General features: G+C 30.6%; 1 protein-coding gene across 1 annotated transcript; it reads left to right on the top strand.

The window, feature by feature from the left end:
- Nucleotides 1-655: 655 nt before the first annotated feature.
- Nucleotides 656-5,292, top strand: LOC124532379 (alanine--glyoxylate aminotransferase 2-like). The gene is made up of 10 exons (XM_047107275.1): nucleotides 656-779; nucleotides 949-1,026; nucleotides 1,242-1,360; nucleotides 1,649-1,883; nucleotides 2,252-2,345; nucleotides 2,928-3,142; nucleotides 3,294-3,513; nucleotides 4,133-4,377; nucleotides 4,691-4,862; nucleotides 5,073-5,292. The coding sequence occupies exons 2-10, from the start codon at nucleotides 965-967 to the stop codon at nucleotides 5,154-5,156; spliced, it is 1,446 nt and encodes a 481-aa protein (XP_046963231.1). The 5' UTR covers nucleotides 656-779; nucleotides 949-964; the 3' UTR covers nucleotides 5,157-5,292.
- Nucleotides 5,293-13,844: the final 8,552 nt, after the last annotated feature.

Raw genomic sequence — 13,844 nt, 5'->3', positions numbered from 1 at the left:
TTTAGTTAATAGTGTTTTATTGTACTCTAAAGATCCATAAAAACGTAAAATGTAACGACCAATGTATGTTATAGATATTTATGATAAGAAATAATTTAACACACATTTGAAATCGCTGGTCACAGTTCATAAATGACACGCATTAAGGAGTATTTTCCACTCGATTTTCAAGGCTACTATTATAATTAACTTTGACATAAATTTGTAATAACACTGTTATAACTATAAGATCAGAAAAAGTTATACGTTTATCTACTTCATTTATTTTCTTTGTCAAATGTGCATTACACGTGAATAACAATAAAAATATTTATCGAATAACCTGTCTATAAATAGTGACTGAGAAATTGTTTTTACGACTTATTTTTAATATAGTATGAAAACAAGTGATGACTTCTAGTTCACATGATAAAATAAATGCCTAAGTGGGAAATATATTATGATAATAATGACGTCAATGCTCGTGAGCTTCCCCTTAACAAGCATGCGTCCCAGTCATGGCGGTGCGGCATCACTCGCGTGGCTGGTGACTTCTTACAGCATGTGCGCTTATCAAGTACGTTATTGCACTGATAGTATGTATTCTTTTGTTTTCATTGGCCGCAACGAAGGCGTGCGCGCCTCCGCCTGCGTCTATAAAATAAGATGTCTTGAAATATATTTTAGCATTACTTGCTCAGGCGCCGCACGTGACGCTTTATTACATATTCGTTTTAAGATATCATTAAGTTCACGACCTTTTTTATCTTCATTCATATTTCTAATAATAGTTTTTAAAGGTAAGAGACCGATTTATTTTAAGAATTACTAGATATTTTGAAGGCAAGGTGAACTTTTCACCTTACATTATTAATAAGTTAAGGGTCGTAACTCTTGACTTTCATCTTATTTGTATACATAAAATTAAAATACTTACTTTTTAATATATAATTTTATACTATTTTTTAGATATTTCTGTACAAAAATGGCTTTCCTACAATCGATGCCTAAATCAGAAACAATCAAGCTGCGTGAAAAACATATTGGGTAAGTAAATCGGAAAATTTGTTTTGTTACTATATCATCATTTTACAGATGTTCATAGAAATAACTTGAATAACTTTTTCCAAAAGTCATAAATAATCTACTTCCTAATATTTTTTATCTACGTCGTTCTATCAGTATTAATTGCTAGCGACGAGCAGGCAGAGGTAGACTACAGAAACGGGGAGGAGATTTAAAACAGTAAATTTGTTTCACAGAGCCGCCTGCCAGTTGTTTTTCCGTTCATCTCCATTAAAAATAGTACGAGGTATCGCCCAATTTATGTATGACGAGACTGGAGAGAGGTTTTTAGACTGTATCAACAATGTTGCTCATGGTAAGTTAGGTTTTAATATATAAACTTTTTATAACATTTTCATTGTGTATTAAAAATGGAAAATGATAAATAAAATAATTTGCAAACGAATTATAAGATTATTTGATATAAAAATAAAACATTTAATTAAAAATAAATTATTTTATCGATTTATTTGTGCAGAAACGTGCTTTTTATACACTTCTTACTTTAGTTTTACTACTAAAGATTTTTTAAAATATATTCATGAATATTTACATAGTTATATGACTTAGACCTATTTGTGTGTAAATGATTATTGTTTTTTAGTTGGACATTGTCACCCCCATGTTGTGGAAGCTGGCCGTAATCAAATGTCATTGATATCGACCAATAACCGTTACCTCCACGATGAGCTTGTAATTCTTGCCGAAAGGCTCGTGAAGACGATGCCCAAATCACTATCTGTATGCTTCTTTGTCAACTCGGGTTCCGAAGCCAATGACCTTGCCCTAAGGTTGGCTCAAATTCACACTAAGAAGAAGGACGTGATTACGCTTGACCAGTAAGTATTTAATGAGTTTTTGGTATGAGTCCATAAGGAAAGCTTTAAATATGTATGTAGGATAGGTGTATATACGAATTGAGCAACAATTATATCTATTTTACGTCAGAAAAATACTTCGCTTAACTTAAATACACGTAGAACATTAAAATGTATTTATATTGTGTTCGAAATTAATAATTATTCGATTAGTTATATATATAACAATACGAAGGAAAAAAATAACACTATAAAAACAAATAAATATATATGTACTTATATTTATATCGTATTGAAAACGAAAAAGAAGAAAAGCGCGAGCGTGAAGAATGAATGTTTTCGAGTAAGTAGGAGTGTTTTAGGGTGCTACTAGCGCCTGTTTGTTGCAGCGCTTATCATGGACACCTAACGTCTATGATTGATGTGTCTCCCTACAAACTAAACCTACCAGGAGGGCCAGAGAAGCCAGAGTGGGTTCACGTGGTGAGTTCGCCATGTACCTAGTCAAGTTGGGACATTCAAGAGAGTTTTCACCCAGATGCAAACTGAGTTTGTCTCTTATAATTGCCATTAGTAAAAATAGCGTACTTTAACGTAGTCAATCGATTGGATATTTTTTATAAATAGAATAAAAAAAAAAACGCTGTTCTAGTGTATGTATAGATGTAACGTAAGTATTGGTAGGTATAATATACTATAATCAAGCGTAATCAAGAGTTAACGAAATCCTAAGACGAAAATTGTGCTTTATTTATGATATTAGTTTTGGTTGATATTACGAAATAAAGGAGAAATACGAATTTATGTCTCGGTTTATTACAAATGAAATTTTATATTCTCATACATAAGAAAAATATATTTGATAAGAATTTATTTGCTACGCACGCGTTATATCCAACTCCTAATATCATATTTTTTTGTCATATTCTAAAAATTTCTTGCGTCTCGTTCAACGACTAATTGATTTTGAGGAACGGGACTTCTCTTATATATTATTAGTAATTTTTCTCATAAAATATTTGAAGCGTCAGTAGCAAATTAATTATTTATTATTTTTACATTTAGGCCCCAGTTCCTGATACATATAGAGGAAAATACACCTACCCGAGGGATTCACAGTCGGAAGAAGAATTAGGATGCTTATATGCGAATGAAATCGGAGACATTTGTAGAGAACTTAAACGAAGAAAGGGTGGCGTTTGCGCTTTCATAGCCGAGAGTCTGCAAAGTTGCGGTGGACAAATTATTCCTCCTAAGAATTACATGAAAAGAGTATATGAGTAAGCGATTTTTGTGTTTATATAGATCATGCTTAAATAACGCAATTTTCTTAATTATATCTGTGACATAATAAAGTAATCTGCTTTATTTAATCTTGATCATTTATTATTATTTTTTTGTATATGTTTATATATATGTGACTCATTCCAGATTCGTCCGAGAAGCAAATGGTGTTTGTATTGCTGATGAAGTGCAGGTCGGCTTTGGTCGTGTGGGCACGCACATGTGGGCATTTGAAACACAAGACGTAGTTCCGGATATCGTGACGATGGGCAAACCGATGGGCAACGGCCACCCGGTCGCTGCGGTAATCACCACACCAGAAATTGCGAAAAGTTTTGCGGATACCGGCGTAGAATATTTTAATACGGTAATAATATTTCAACCCTCTCAATTTTCCTTTTGAACATCATTTGAATGTTATATTTTGACATAGGGCATTTTCCTACAGTAAATACATATTTATATTATAGGGTATCAATATTATTTTATACAAATAAGATTGTACAAGTTAGTTTCAATTATTACTTTACCAAATTATCATACGCATATAAATGAATCCTGCGAGTTGTAATGTAAATTTTATCGCTGATAACCAGCAACAAGCTGACAAAAATATGTCTAATATTAAGATATCCTGTTCATACATAATATTGGAAGTATTGAAGCTCAGTTTCAATTTCAAATTCTAGTATTCTCTCTACATTCAAGTAGCTTGACAAAACTTTTTTAATATATTGCACAAGTTTAACAAAAGGTTTAGTAGGTATTCGCTTTATTTGAGAATGCTAACGGAAATGTAACTTTTAAATTTAATTAATTTTTATTACCTAAAAAACTAGTACAAAGGCTTTTACTTTAAAGAAAAAGGTAGCGTAGGTGGTTTGCAAGAATTTAAAATATGTACACTTCAATCTTAATTCGTTTTAAAATTTATATAACTTTTTTTAATTAAATCCTTTTTATTCAATTTACTTTAACTTTTGTAGTACGGTGGTAATCCAGTTTCCTGTGCTATCGCAAATGCCGTTTTGGACGTTATCGAGGAGGAACGACTTATGGAACGCGCTGCTCGTGTGGGGAATCACCTTTTGACGCGTTGCGAAAGTCTCAAGCACAAACATCGATTAATCGGCGATGTTCGGGGTAGGGGACTCTTTGTCGGTGTCGAACTTGTCACCGATAGAGACACGCGGACACCCGCTACGGTGGAAGCTAAACACGTTGTCGACAGGTAAGAGCTGACCATTACTCCGTGGTGGGAATTTAATGTTAACCGAAGTTCGTAGGTTCACATCCATACGGGCCCCAATGATTTTCATTGCTGAAGTACTCATAAAAAAAAGTTTTATCAGATAATTCTGAGAGGAAAAGGCCTTATTTTGCCTTATTTTATATGTTTGAATAATGCAACACAAGTTTATTAATTATTATGTCATTAAAAAAAAAACTCTAGATCGAATTCATATATATATATGACATGTTCACATATATGCAATAAAATGTACCTGAATTACATATATGGGATAAAAATGTTTTTTTTTTAGGATGAGGGAGGAGAAGATCTTAATAAGCAGAGATGGACCAGACTGCAATGTATTGAAGTTTAAACCACCAATGGTATTTACAACACAAGATGCAGACAGACTTGTTGACATATTAGACAGAGTGCTTTCTGAATTAGATGAAAACACAAAACCAGTTCAAGTAAAATTAGAGGTAATTTATCTAAATTATATAAACAACATACATATATCAATATTTTTTGTTATAGAAAACAAGAATATCATATAAAAAGTCTTGTGAAGAATTTGTTTAATATATTTTTTTTAAATAATTATACAAGTTAACAGATTAAAGTAACATTCCAAAAAGGTCTGTGGTTCTTTGTGGTTGTGATAGTTAAATTAGTTTTTTTTATATTTTCAGGTCCTGGTCTCACCCATTAGAGGCGTAGAAAGTAATGACATGCAGTTAAAAACCAATATTCAACAATGTGTAAAAGCTGTGTGAATGTTTAAAAGAAATCTCTTAAGTATTATATCGAATATGTTAAGTTTGTACATATAGTTAAATAATTATATTAATTAAAAAAAATATATTATATTTTAAATGTATAAAATAAATTAAAAACTAAGATTTACACTTATAAAAAGTTTTATTTTGTACCAAAATACTGTTAAATTATCACAAGATGTAATTTTCATTTACATTTAGAGGTAAGTCATTAGATGACAGGTAACATTGTGGCAAATAATATAAACGGATGACTTTGGAGATCAAATACAACTTCTAGTAATAATTTATATCAATTTTTATACAACTTATCACAATTTTCTAACGTTACTAAAACAGTTCTTCTATAAAGTACTTGCATTCTGGTCAATTTTTGACTTAGGCTAAGTTTGTGTTCTGCTGAATCTGGACAACAAGGGCACTGTCTATAGTTGGCGGTGTGCTCACTACCACAGTTAGCACATTTTGGTGGCTCTTTGATTGGATCTCTTTCACATTTCTTAGATAAATGTTCACCAGCACACTTTACACATTTGACCTGGCCGTGACAGTACCTTTGAGAATGTCCCCACATTTGACATCTATGACATTGCTTAGTTTTAGGTTTCGGTGGCTCCATCTTAATATCATACCCTAAGAGCTTCTGAACTCTCAATATTTTCTTACCTTCATCACTATGAGGCACTACTGCTAATACTAAGGAGGTATTGTCTTTAATATTTTCACACTTCTGCATTAGATGTAGTCGAAGAATAGGTATAGATACTGCTTTTAACTCAAATTTTATTTTGTTCAAGTCTATATCTTTAGGCAGACCCCTGATAACTACTTTCATCTTACGTTTTGTTGGATTTCCAAATGTATGATAAGGTAGTTTCTTTTTTTCGAAATATTGTATTAAAGCCTTATGGTCATTGAAAGTAGGGCAAGTTATTTTGGTATAATATCTGCTTAGATAGGGTTGATTGAACTTTATGCCCATTGAAATTAGCTTACGAACATGTTGTGCAAAATTGACAGGTTTGTGTAAAAATATGTCGGGTACTTTGATTTTTAGTTTTGGCCACTTTGAGCAAAGTTCGACATTATCAACATCAGTAATAATCGTACCTGTAGTGGCACTAGCTTCTATAGAAGATGAGATATGGCATTCGCTAATGGCTTCGGTTATATTCGTTACATCCATTTTGTAGTTAGATGTCGTATTTTCGGTCTGCGAAATAAAACATAAGTAGTGTTTGATAAACTATTCATAGCAAACTATTATTATATATAACTAAAACTATTATTTATATAAATGTGTATAGATACTAGAAGTACACGAATACGTTATTAAAATTAATGATATATTATTAGTTATTCCTTAAACGTATCAAAGTAAATTAAATATTTAATAATAACAGCAGTCGTTGCGATACTTAAAACTTAAATATTAAGAAGTAGTACTTACCTAATAATTTAATTTATACCATTAATTAAATTACTTTAAAGGTCATAACAGTTTAATTATTTATTAAAAGAAATATTATTAAACTTCTAAATCCCAATCGAGAACCGCGGCAGGCGGCAATGACAGTTTTCAAATAAATTAAAAAAAAATAATAATTTGTAGTATTGCCCTATAACTAAATTACTAATCGTTGTGTAGGAAATTAATTACATAAAACAGTAGTATATCTTATGATGCATATGATTTTTATATTTTACTTTATTAACGTGTAAAAAATCATTGGAGGATTTTCATAATTTCTATATGAATACAATATTTGGATAATATACTTTGGAGGTGTACTTTTGTTTGTAACCTGGTAATTTTATGTAATGTAATAGGCTATTTGACTGGTTTTTAAAATCCATTTTATATTATTTAGTAGAAATTAAGGAACCCAGTAATAGTTGTGTTTTTTATTTCTAGTAAGTACATATTTGCCGAAAAATATCATATTAGAAATTCCATATTTAAATAGCGCGCGAAAACGCTGCTTGGACACTACGGCGCTGCAATGACGTCACTTTCCTTTATTTTAATCTGAGATACATATCGTAGAAAAGCAAGGTCTACATGAAAGTGACTTCATCATAAGCCGGCCAATCAGGAGCGTTTTGTGCCACGTGACAAATGTTTGAAAAAGTGCATTTTTATTTATGGATTTTTGTATAAATAAATTAAGTATTATTTTCAACTTTCGTTAGTAAATAGCCATTTTTAATTTCACTGATTACAAAAATTTACAACTTATTTTTCGAATTGTCAAATAGCCTATTAAATATAATCCTAACACACAGTGTGATTACTGTTTTTATTTACTTCTGTTAATTATATAGTCGCACAGTTACAATTTCTCATAACAATATTTTTTTAAGATATTAATGTAATTTACTATAGTTCCTTAAATGTTTTCACAATGTTGATTCACAATTTAGAATTATTTATCTAATTTAAAATTATCTTAAAATGTTATATGCCGCCTTAAAAAAAGCTTTAATATTTTTGTTACATATTCCATGTAGATACCGACCCGGCTGATTCTGTACAACGTGAGTCGTATTGGAATATTAAATGCATTTTCGAGTAAGGTATATAAAAATATTTTTGGAATTCAGGGTCATACTTCTAAATGCGTTTTCCTGTGGAAAAAACAGTAGAACCTCGCTACCCCATTTAAAGATTTTCACCAGTATATTGAAGTCCATTTACATTCTAAATATAGGTGGTAGGAATAAATTATTAATTGAGCCGAGTACGATGCTTACTTGCTGATGTTTGTATTTCCCATATTTACTTACTGTATAGTTCTCGTAGATTATAAGCCAAATACAAGAAGTAATATAGAAGATGATTGTTTATTATTAAAAAAAAAAAAAAAATTTACCAACACGATGCAATTTTATTCTCTATTTTATTTTTCAAATAAAATTATTAAATATTATGTAAACTTGGTGTTTTCCTCGAGGTTTAGTAAAAAAGGACATTGGGTTATTTAAACGTGTCAAATAAAGTTGAACATTAATGTTGCGACTGCGGTGTTCTTATATTACTGCTTACTTTTATTCACAGGTAATTTATATTTAGCATACAAAAGTGAAATTTAAAAAAAGATTTTAAAAAGGGCAAGAATATAAATTACTTTAAACAATTTGCTCATAAATCAAAAATAGTTCTAACTTATTTATCTTCACATAAATAAATCACCAAAGCATATATATTGAAGTAAAAGACCTACTCGGTTGAGCTTACCAATCCAAATAAAACACAAATAACAATTTTAACACATTACAAGTCGCGCCAATAATAACCTTAGTCCGCGATCAAAAAGAAAAAAATTGGCGGTTTAATTCAGTTTCGCGGGCTTTTGTTTTTTTATTTGTTCTAGCCAGTTGCATGGATATATATACTTGATAAAAAAAGATTTATAATATATTTACTCGATAAGTTTCTTTTAATATTGTAATATTATAAACTAGCTTGTCAAGACTTCGTCTGCCTGGTTTTCACAATTAGTTACAATGCCTCCTAATATTTTTTTTATATTTTCTATCAATATAATTGAGTATAACTTTAGTCCGTCAAAATAACTAATTTCAAGCGGGCTAAGTCGCAGGTTTAGCTAGTAGATATATAAATCTTTATAGCGTGAGTCTAACTGTCATTTACTTTTTTTTAATTAAACTTGACTATGTACGCAGTTTAAAAGTAAAACAGAACCGGTGAACGCTGGGCAATGAATAAATTAAATATGCATGTTCTGTATAAATAATAGGAATCGTTATTTTTTTTCTTTGTTCTCGTTTCTCCTGTATATATTAAACTAATAAAAACGATTTTTATAAATGTATGTATTTAAGTTTGTGATCTGTTTAGGATCACGATATTTTTAAAAATAAAATATTGTCATTTTAATTCGAGATTTAAAGTTATTTAAAAGATATACCAATGAATAGGTCGATATTTTATCTGCATATTTAAATTATCACATAGTATAATACTATAGATTCTGTCAATCCTTTTAGTCGGCTGCAAGATCAAGGAGGTTATGATTATATCGACCTTATTTTTAGTAAACATTCCATCTTTCTATTCCATCGGTTGTACCTCTTCGGTTTATAAAAAATTGGTGCTACATCTTTTGTCAGCCCAGACGGGTCAGTACCATCCAATCTTCAAATATTGTACCATTAAATATCACTACCTATCCAGTGACCCAGCGTAACTATAGGTATGAGGAAAATATAATCTTAGATCCTAAGATTGAGGGCATTGACGAAATAAGGCTTAATAACTCTCTATAAAAAAAAAAAAATTAATATGATAATAATAGCAAGTATAATCATATTAATATTTTTTATATTCAAAAAATCGTATCTACCTGATGTGTTATATTTATAAAAACATATCAACATCAGGTAGGTCAGATCTTAACCTAGCGACGCGCCCTGGTTTCGCAGGGGTGCAATACTGATACTAAATATACTATAGAATTTGTTTTTTACAGCATTACATAAAAAATTCTAGAAAGTTCTAAAATCATTAGTGTTTCTTTACTATATTAGCAGTAAGCGTTTTATACTATGTAATCTACTACAATCATAGAAAATATTTCGAAATTTCACTTGATATATAAACTACGTACTGATTCGAATGGTATTATTAATTATTAATGTAGCTCTAGCAATATGTTAGTTTATATAGTTTTAGTTCAGACTAAACTACACAATCGTTGTAAATTTTTGACAAGAACACTGTCGTAACAATAAAGAATTTTCATTACTGAAAAATTAGTTATGAAATTTGATAAAAGTTAAAACATATGCAGAAACAAACTATTAAATACTTTGATATTGAGTCATAAAAGCGCTTTATTATTTTATTATATTAAAATTAAAAGCCGTAATTTATAGTCTGTATATCAGGTGACCCAAAGCACGAGCCGCCATGGTGTGGCGTCAGATAGGCAAAAACTGTCATATCAATGCCACTTTGTTAACCCAATTTTCTGTAATTTTAATTGTAGTATTTGTACATTACACACAAACGATAGCTGTTGTAATTCATTATTTCCTCAAAAACACCAAATATTTATAGCTCTTAACGTGGAAAGAGTGCCAGTCCTATATACACAATTACTGTTGTCTTTACCAATGTGACGTCACCAACATGACTGACAATATTTTTGCGGGAATAAAAAAATGTTTTAAGTTTAATTGAATTTTATGGCAAGAAAACGTGGTTTTGTGCCGATATATTTTTTGTGGCTTTTTATTAGAAAAATCAACTAAGCATAGTAATATATATATATATTTATTAATCAAATATAGTACATTTTAAAAAAAAATATGTGTATGATGATCTCTAGTCGAACTTTTAAACATGGTTTCATAAATATCACATTAATTTTTAGTATTTTGTTGTTATAAACTGTATGGTCATGCTACATCGCGGGAAGAATACGCCATTTTTTAGGAATACGTAAATAATAAATAACGTAGATTAATAAATATTTAAATGATCGATGATATCTTAGAATATAAAACAAAAGGCAGACGTAGCGCGGAACTTTGTAAAAAATAGCCATCGAATACAGGCGAATTCGAATTTCCGTGAAACGACACGTCTTTTTGTTAATACGTCAATAATTAATAAATAATTAAAGTGACATCACTTGACGTATTCACGAAAAGGGAAACGAGACCGCTATACCGGGAATTTGCATATGCTTTTGATTTTGTATTCCCTTTTATTGCTTCATTACAATGTTTAGCGTACTTTTGTTGTATAAAAAGAGTATTATATTATATCGGGATACCGTTAATTCTATATTGTGTATTTATACCTACTGGCATTTCATTGGCAAACTTCTAAATAAAGAAACGAGTACTCAACAAAAACATGACCTAATTCTTACATATCTACATATATACCAATTGCTTATTACCTACCATCTAAATACGTATAATTTATATCTAGTGTCAATGTCAATACCCTAATCTTTTTTTGCTTTGGCCATGGATACCTTTGATTCGTATATAAAATGTTTGAGCGTTAAAGTTGTATGTATTAAATTTTGTAAAGTTTTTTTTATGTCCACTAATACCGTACAAGTCGCGCAGCCGGTCTTAGCACGTGCGCGGACTTGCCCACGACCGTTACATCAATCTTGTCTACCTTTAACAATTTTGTTTAGCCTTACAATTTCGTTTTGCTATTCAATATTACGTCTTATGCTAATTACAATACAGTCAAAAGTAGAGTCTCTACAAAATTTCTTAAGTCGTATAATTATAGAATACTTGACTGTCTCCTGTAGACAATGAAGGCATTCAATGTCTGTACAATGCGAGGATCCCAGTAGTGCGATTAGCTGGATTTATTTAACGGTTCCGATTTCGAGCAAGACGCAGACATCGTGTTTTAAGAAAGTACGAGTACCAGGCAAAGAGTGGTTTGCTTTATCTTGAACAACATTTTTAAATGAACTCATTTTTTAAGTATCATGTACGATCAATTGTAGTTACAACATTTTTTCGGATATTGATTGTTATAATTAATCGTTTTATAACGAGCGGAGATGATCCAAGAAATGAAAGGAGCAAAGCATAGGGAGGAACCGTGGATTCATTATATCGATCACGAGCTATTCTGATTCATGTTGAAAACGGCGATCGCAGTGGTTTTAGTGGTTATGATTCCCACATAGCCCGGTTCCTCGTCCAGGATACCTTTCTAAAGGTTTTGGCTGCTGAACAGAAAATAATGACAAGATCGTCGGCTTCAAACCTTCTCCTAAAAAGGAGATTCCGAAGACAGTTACAGACGGCTATTTCCTTAAATACCTTGTCCATATAATGTCATGCGATAATATAAAAATGAAACGACTATTGTTATTGTCGCCTTGCTTTTATTTCTATATTATACATTTTATATAGGGGAGTCACAAATGTTTGTAAAGTTATTATCGGTGTTTTGGCACATGGCACCCGCATAAAGATACTTCGCTTGTTAGATAGCATTGATGTACGCGATGAGAATTTACGTAAACTATTTAAAATATTGTTGGTACACGTTATATAAGTACGTACTCATCGTTTAGTGTTCGTTTATTTTATTTGGTATCTGTTTTGAATTTGATAATATAAATGAATATATATATTATAAAGCGTTATAATGTGACTAACTGGTGCCAATGCATTGAAAATAAATTACAAATATATTTATTAATAGACAAAAATATGAAACTGTATTAATCCAATTCGAGGTAAATAAAGATTAATCTTGCATTGGTGGATACTGATTAGAGCCGTATATACTTGCTATTGTGAAATCGCTGTGGGTATGTACTTTTGCAGTATGCGGGCGGCACGCGACATAGCGAATTTAGTACATTTGCCCCTATTAGTGGATTAATGTAAATTTGTGGGGCTATAGTGCTATCATTAAATATTACAGACAAAACCGTGGGATTATCTAACCCTTATTAATGAACAAACGTTGAAATTAGCTCATATTTTATTCTAGCAGATACAACTTCTATTGTCGTATTATTAACCCGCAATGTTTATTATATACTATCAATTAAATGCTTAGTAATTATGACTACAAATCGTACTATGTATATTAGATAATAGATTGAAATGTGGAATACAAGATAGATTTAAAGTTTATTTTACTATTATGTACTAACTAAATTAAATATAATCACATAATGTATATACACAATGTAAAGATATAAGATATAAGATTTATCGATTTTTTTCAAATACCGTACCTTCAATAAATTTTTAAAGCAAATCTTTGCGTTAATGAGTAATAAGGATCTCGTTGTTCCAAGAAGAAGCATTATACTTTCGTAATGATAATAAAAAAGCTAACACTGGTTGGTTTTAAAGAAAATTATAAGTTCCATTGCAAGAAACTTGGTTAGTAGTTTTTTATTACTTTCTAACTTGAGCGATCATTTGATTTCCAAAGAATTCAATCCTCTTTAAACTCAATTATAAATCTTCGATTTGCATATTTAATTGTTTTGATACTGGAGCACTACGGACGTTACAAGGGATTCTGTTGTTTTACAATCGTATCTACCGTTTACAAAGTCTGATGAAAGACTTATTGTGTCTAACGTAACCTATACTTTATTAAATAAAATTGGTTCAAATTATTATCGAATAAATCGAACGTCAAACATAATCCATTTAATTGAAAAATCGAATATCTTGTGCATTGTTTTAATCGATATAATATAGATAAAAACTAGTAGGTAAGTACATTATTGAAATCATCTGCCAAATTGTTTTCTTAAAAACGCTTCGTAGATGTACATGTATGTATCAGTTTAAATATACATCCAAAGAAGACACAGAGTCTAATCTAAGCCAAATCAAAGTAATTATTTCTCAATGTTCCGCAGCTAGTTATATATGTCGACAGTTAAGACGGTCGCAAAGGAGGAACCATCCGTCGTTTGACATATTGCTCTAAGCGGCCGTCCCACGCGCCGACATTTATATTCCGGATCCGAAGAACAGATTTGAGATAATTCTTTTACAATAACTCTCAAGATGACGTCGAATTCGATTTCTATTATTCGAGATCAGCTCTATTATGGAAATAGATAAAATGATTTGAATAAAGATTTTTTTGTTATACAGTATAAATATTATGTATCTCAATATCTTAGCAATGATCTG

This window comes from Vanessa cardui, chromosome 9, assembly GCF_905220365.1.
Source record: "Vanessa cardui chromosome 9, ilVanCard2.1, whole genome shotgun sequence".
Lineage (NCBI taxonomy): Eukaryota > Metazoa > Arthropoda > Insecta > Lepidoptera > Nymphalidae > Vanessa > Vanessa cardui.
The sequence above is the reverse complement of the archived record's forward strand: the minus strand, read 5'-3'. Positions and strand labels throughout refer to the sequence as shown.

Coding starts and splice junctions, on each gene's coding strand:
- LOC124532379 (XM_047107275.1), top strand. CDS start 965: ATGGCTTTCCTACAATCGATGCCTAAATCAGAAACAATCAAGCTGCGT. Junction 1,361..1,648: donor TATCAACAATGTTGCTCATG/GTAAGTTAGGTT, acceptor ATTGTTTTTTAG/TTGGACATTGTCACCCCCAT. Junction 3,143..3,293: donor TACATGAAAAGAGTATATGA/GTAAGCGATTTT, acceptor GACTCATTCCAG/ATTCGTCCGAGAAGCAAATG.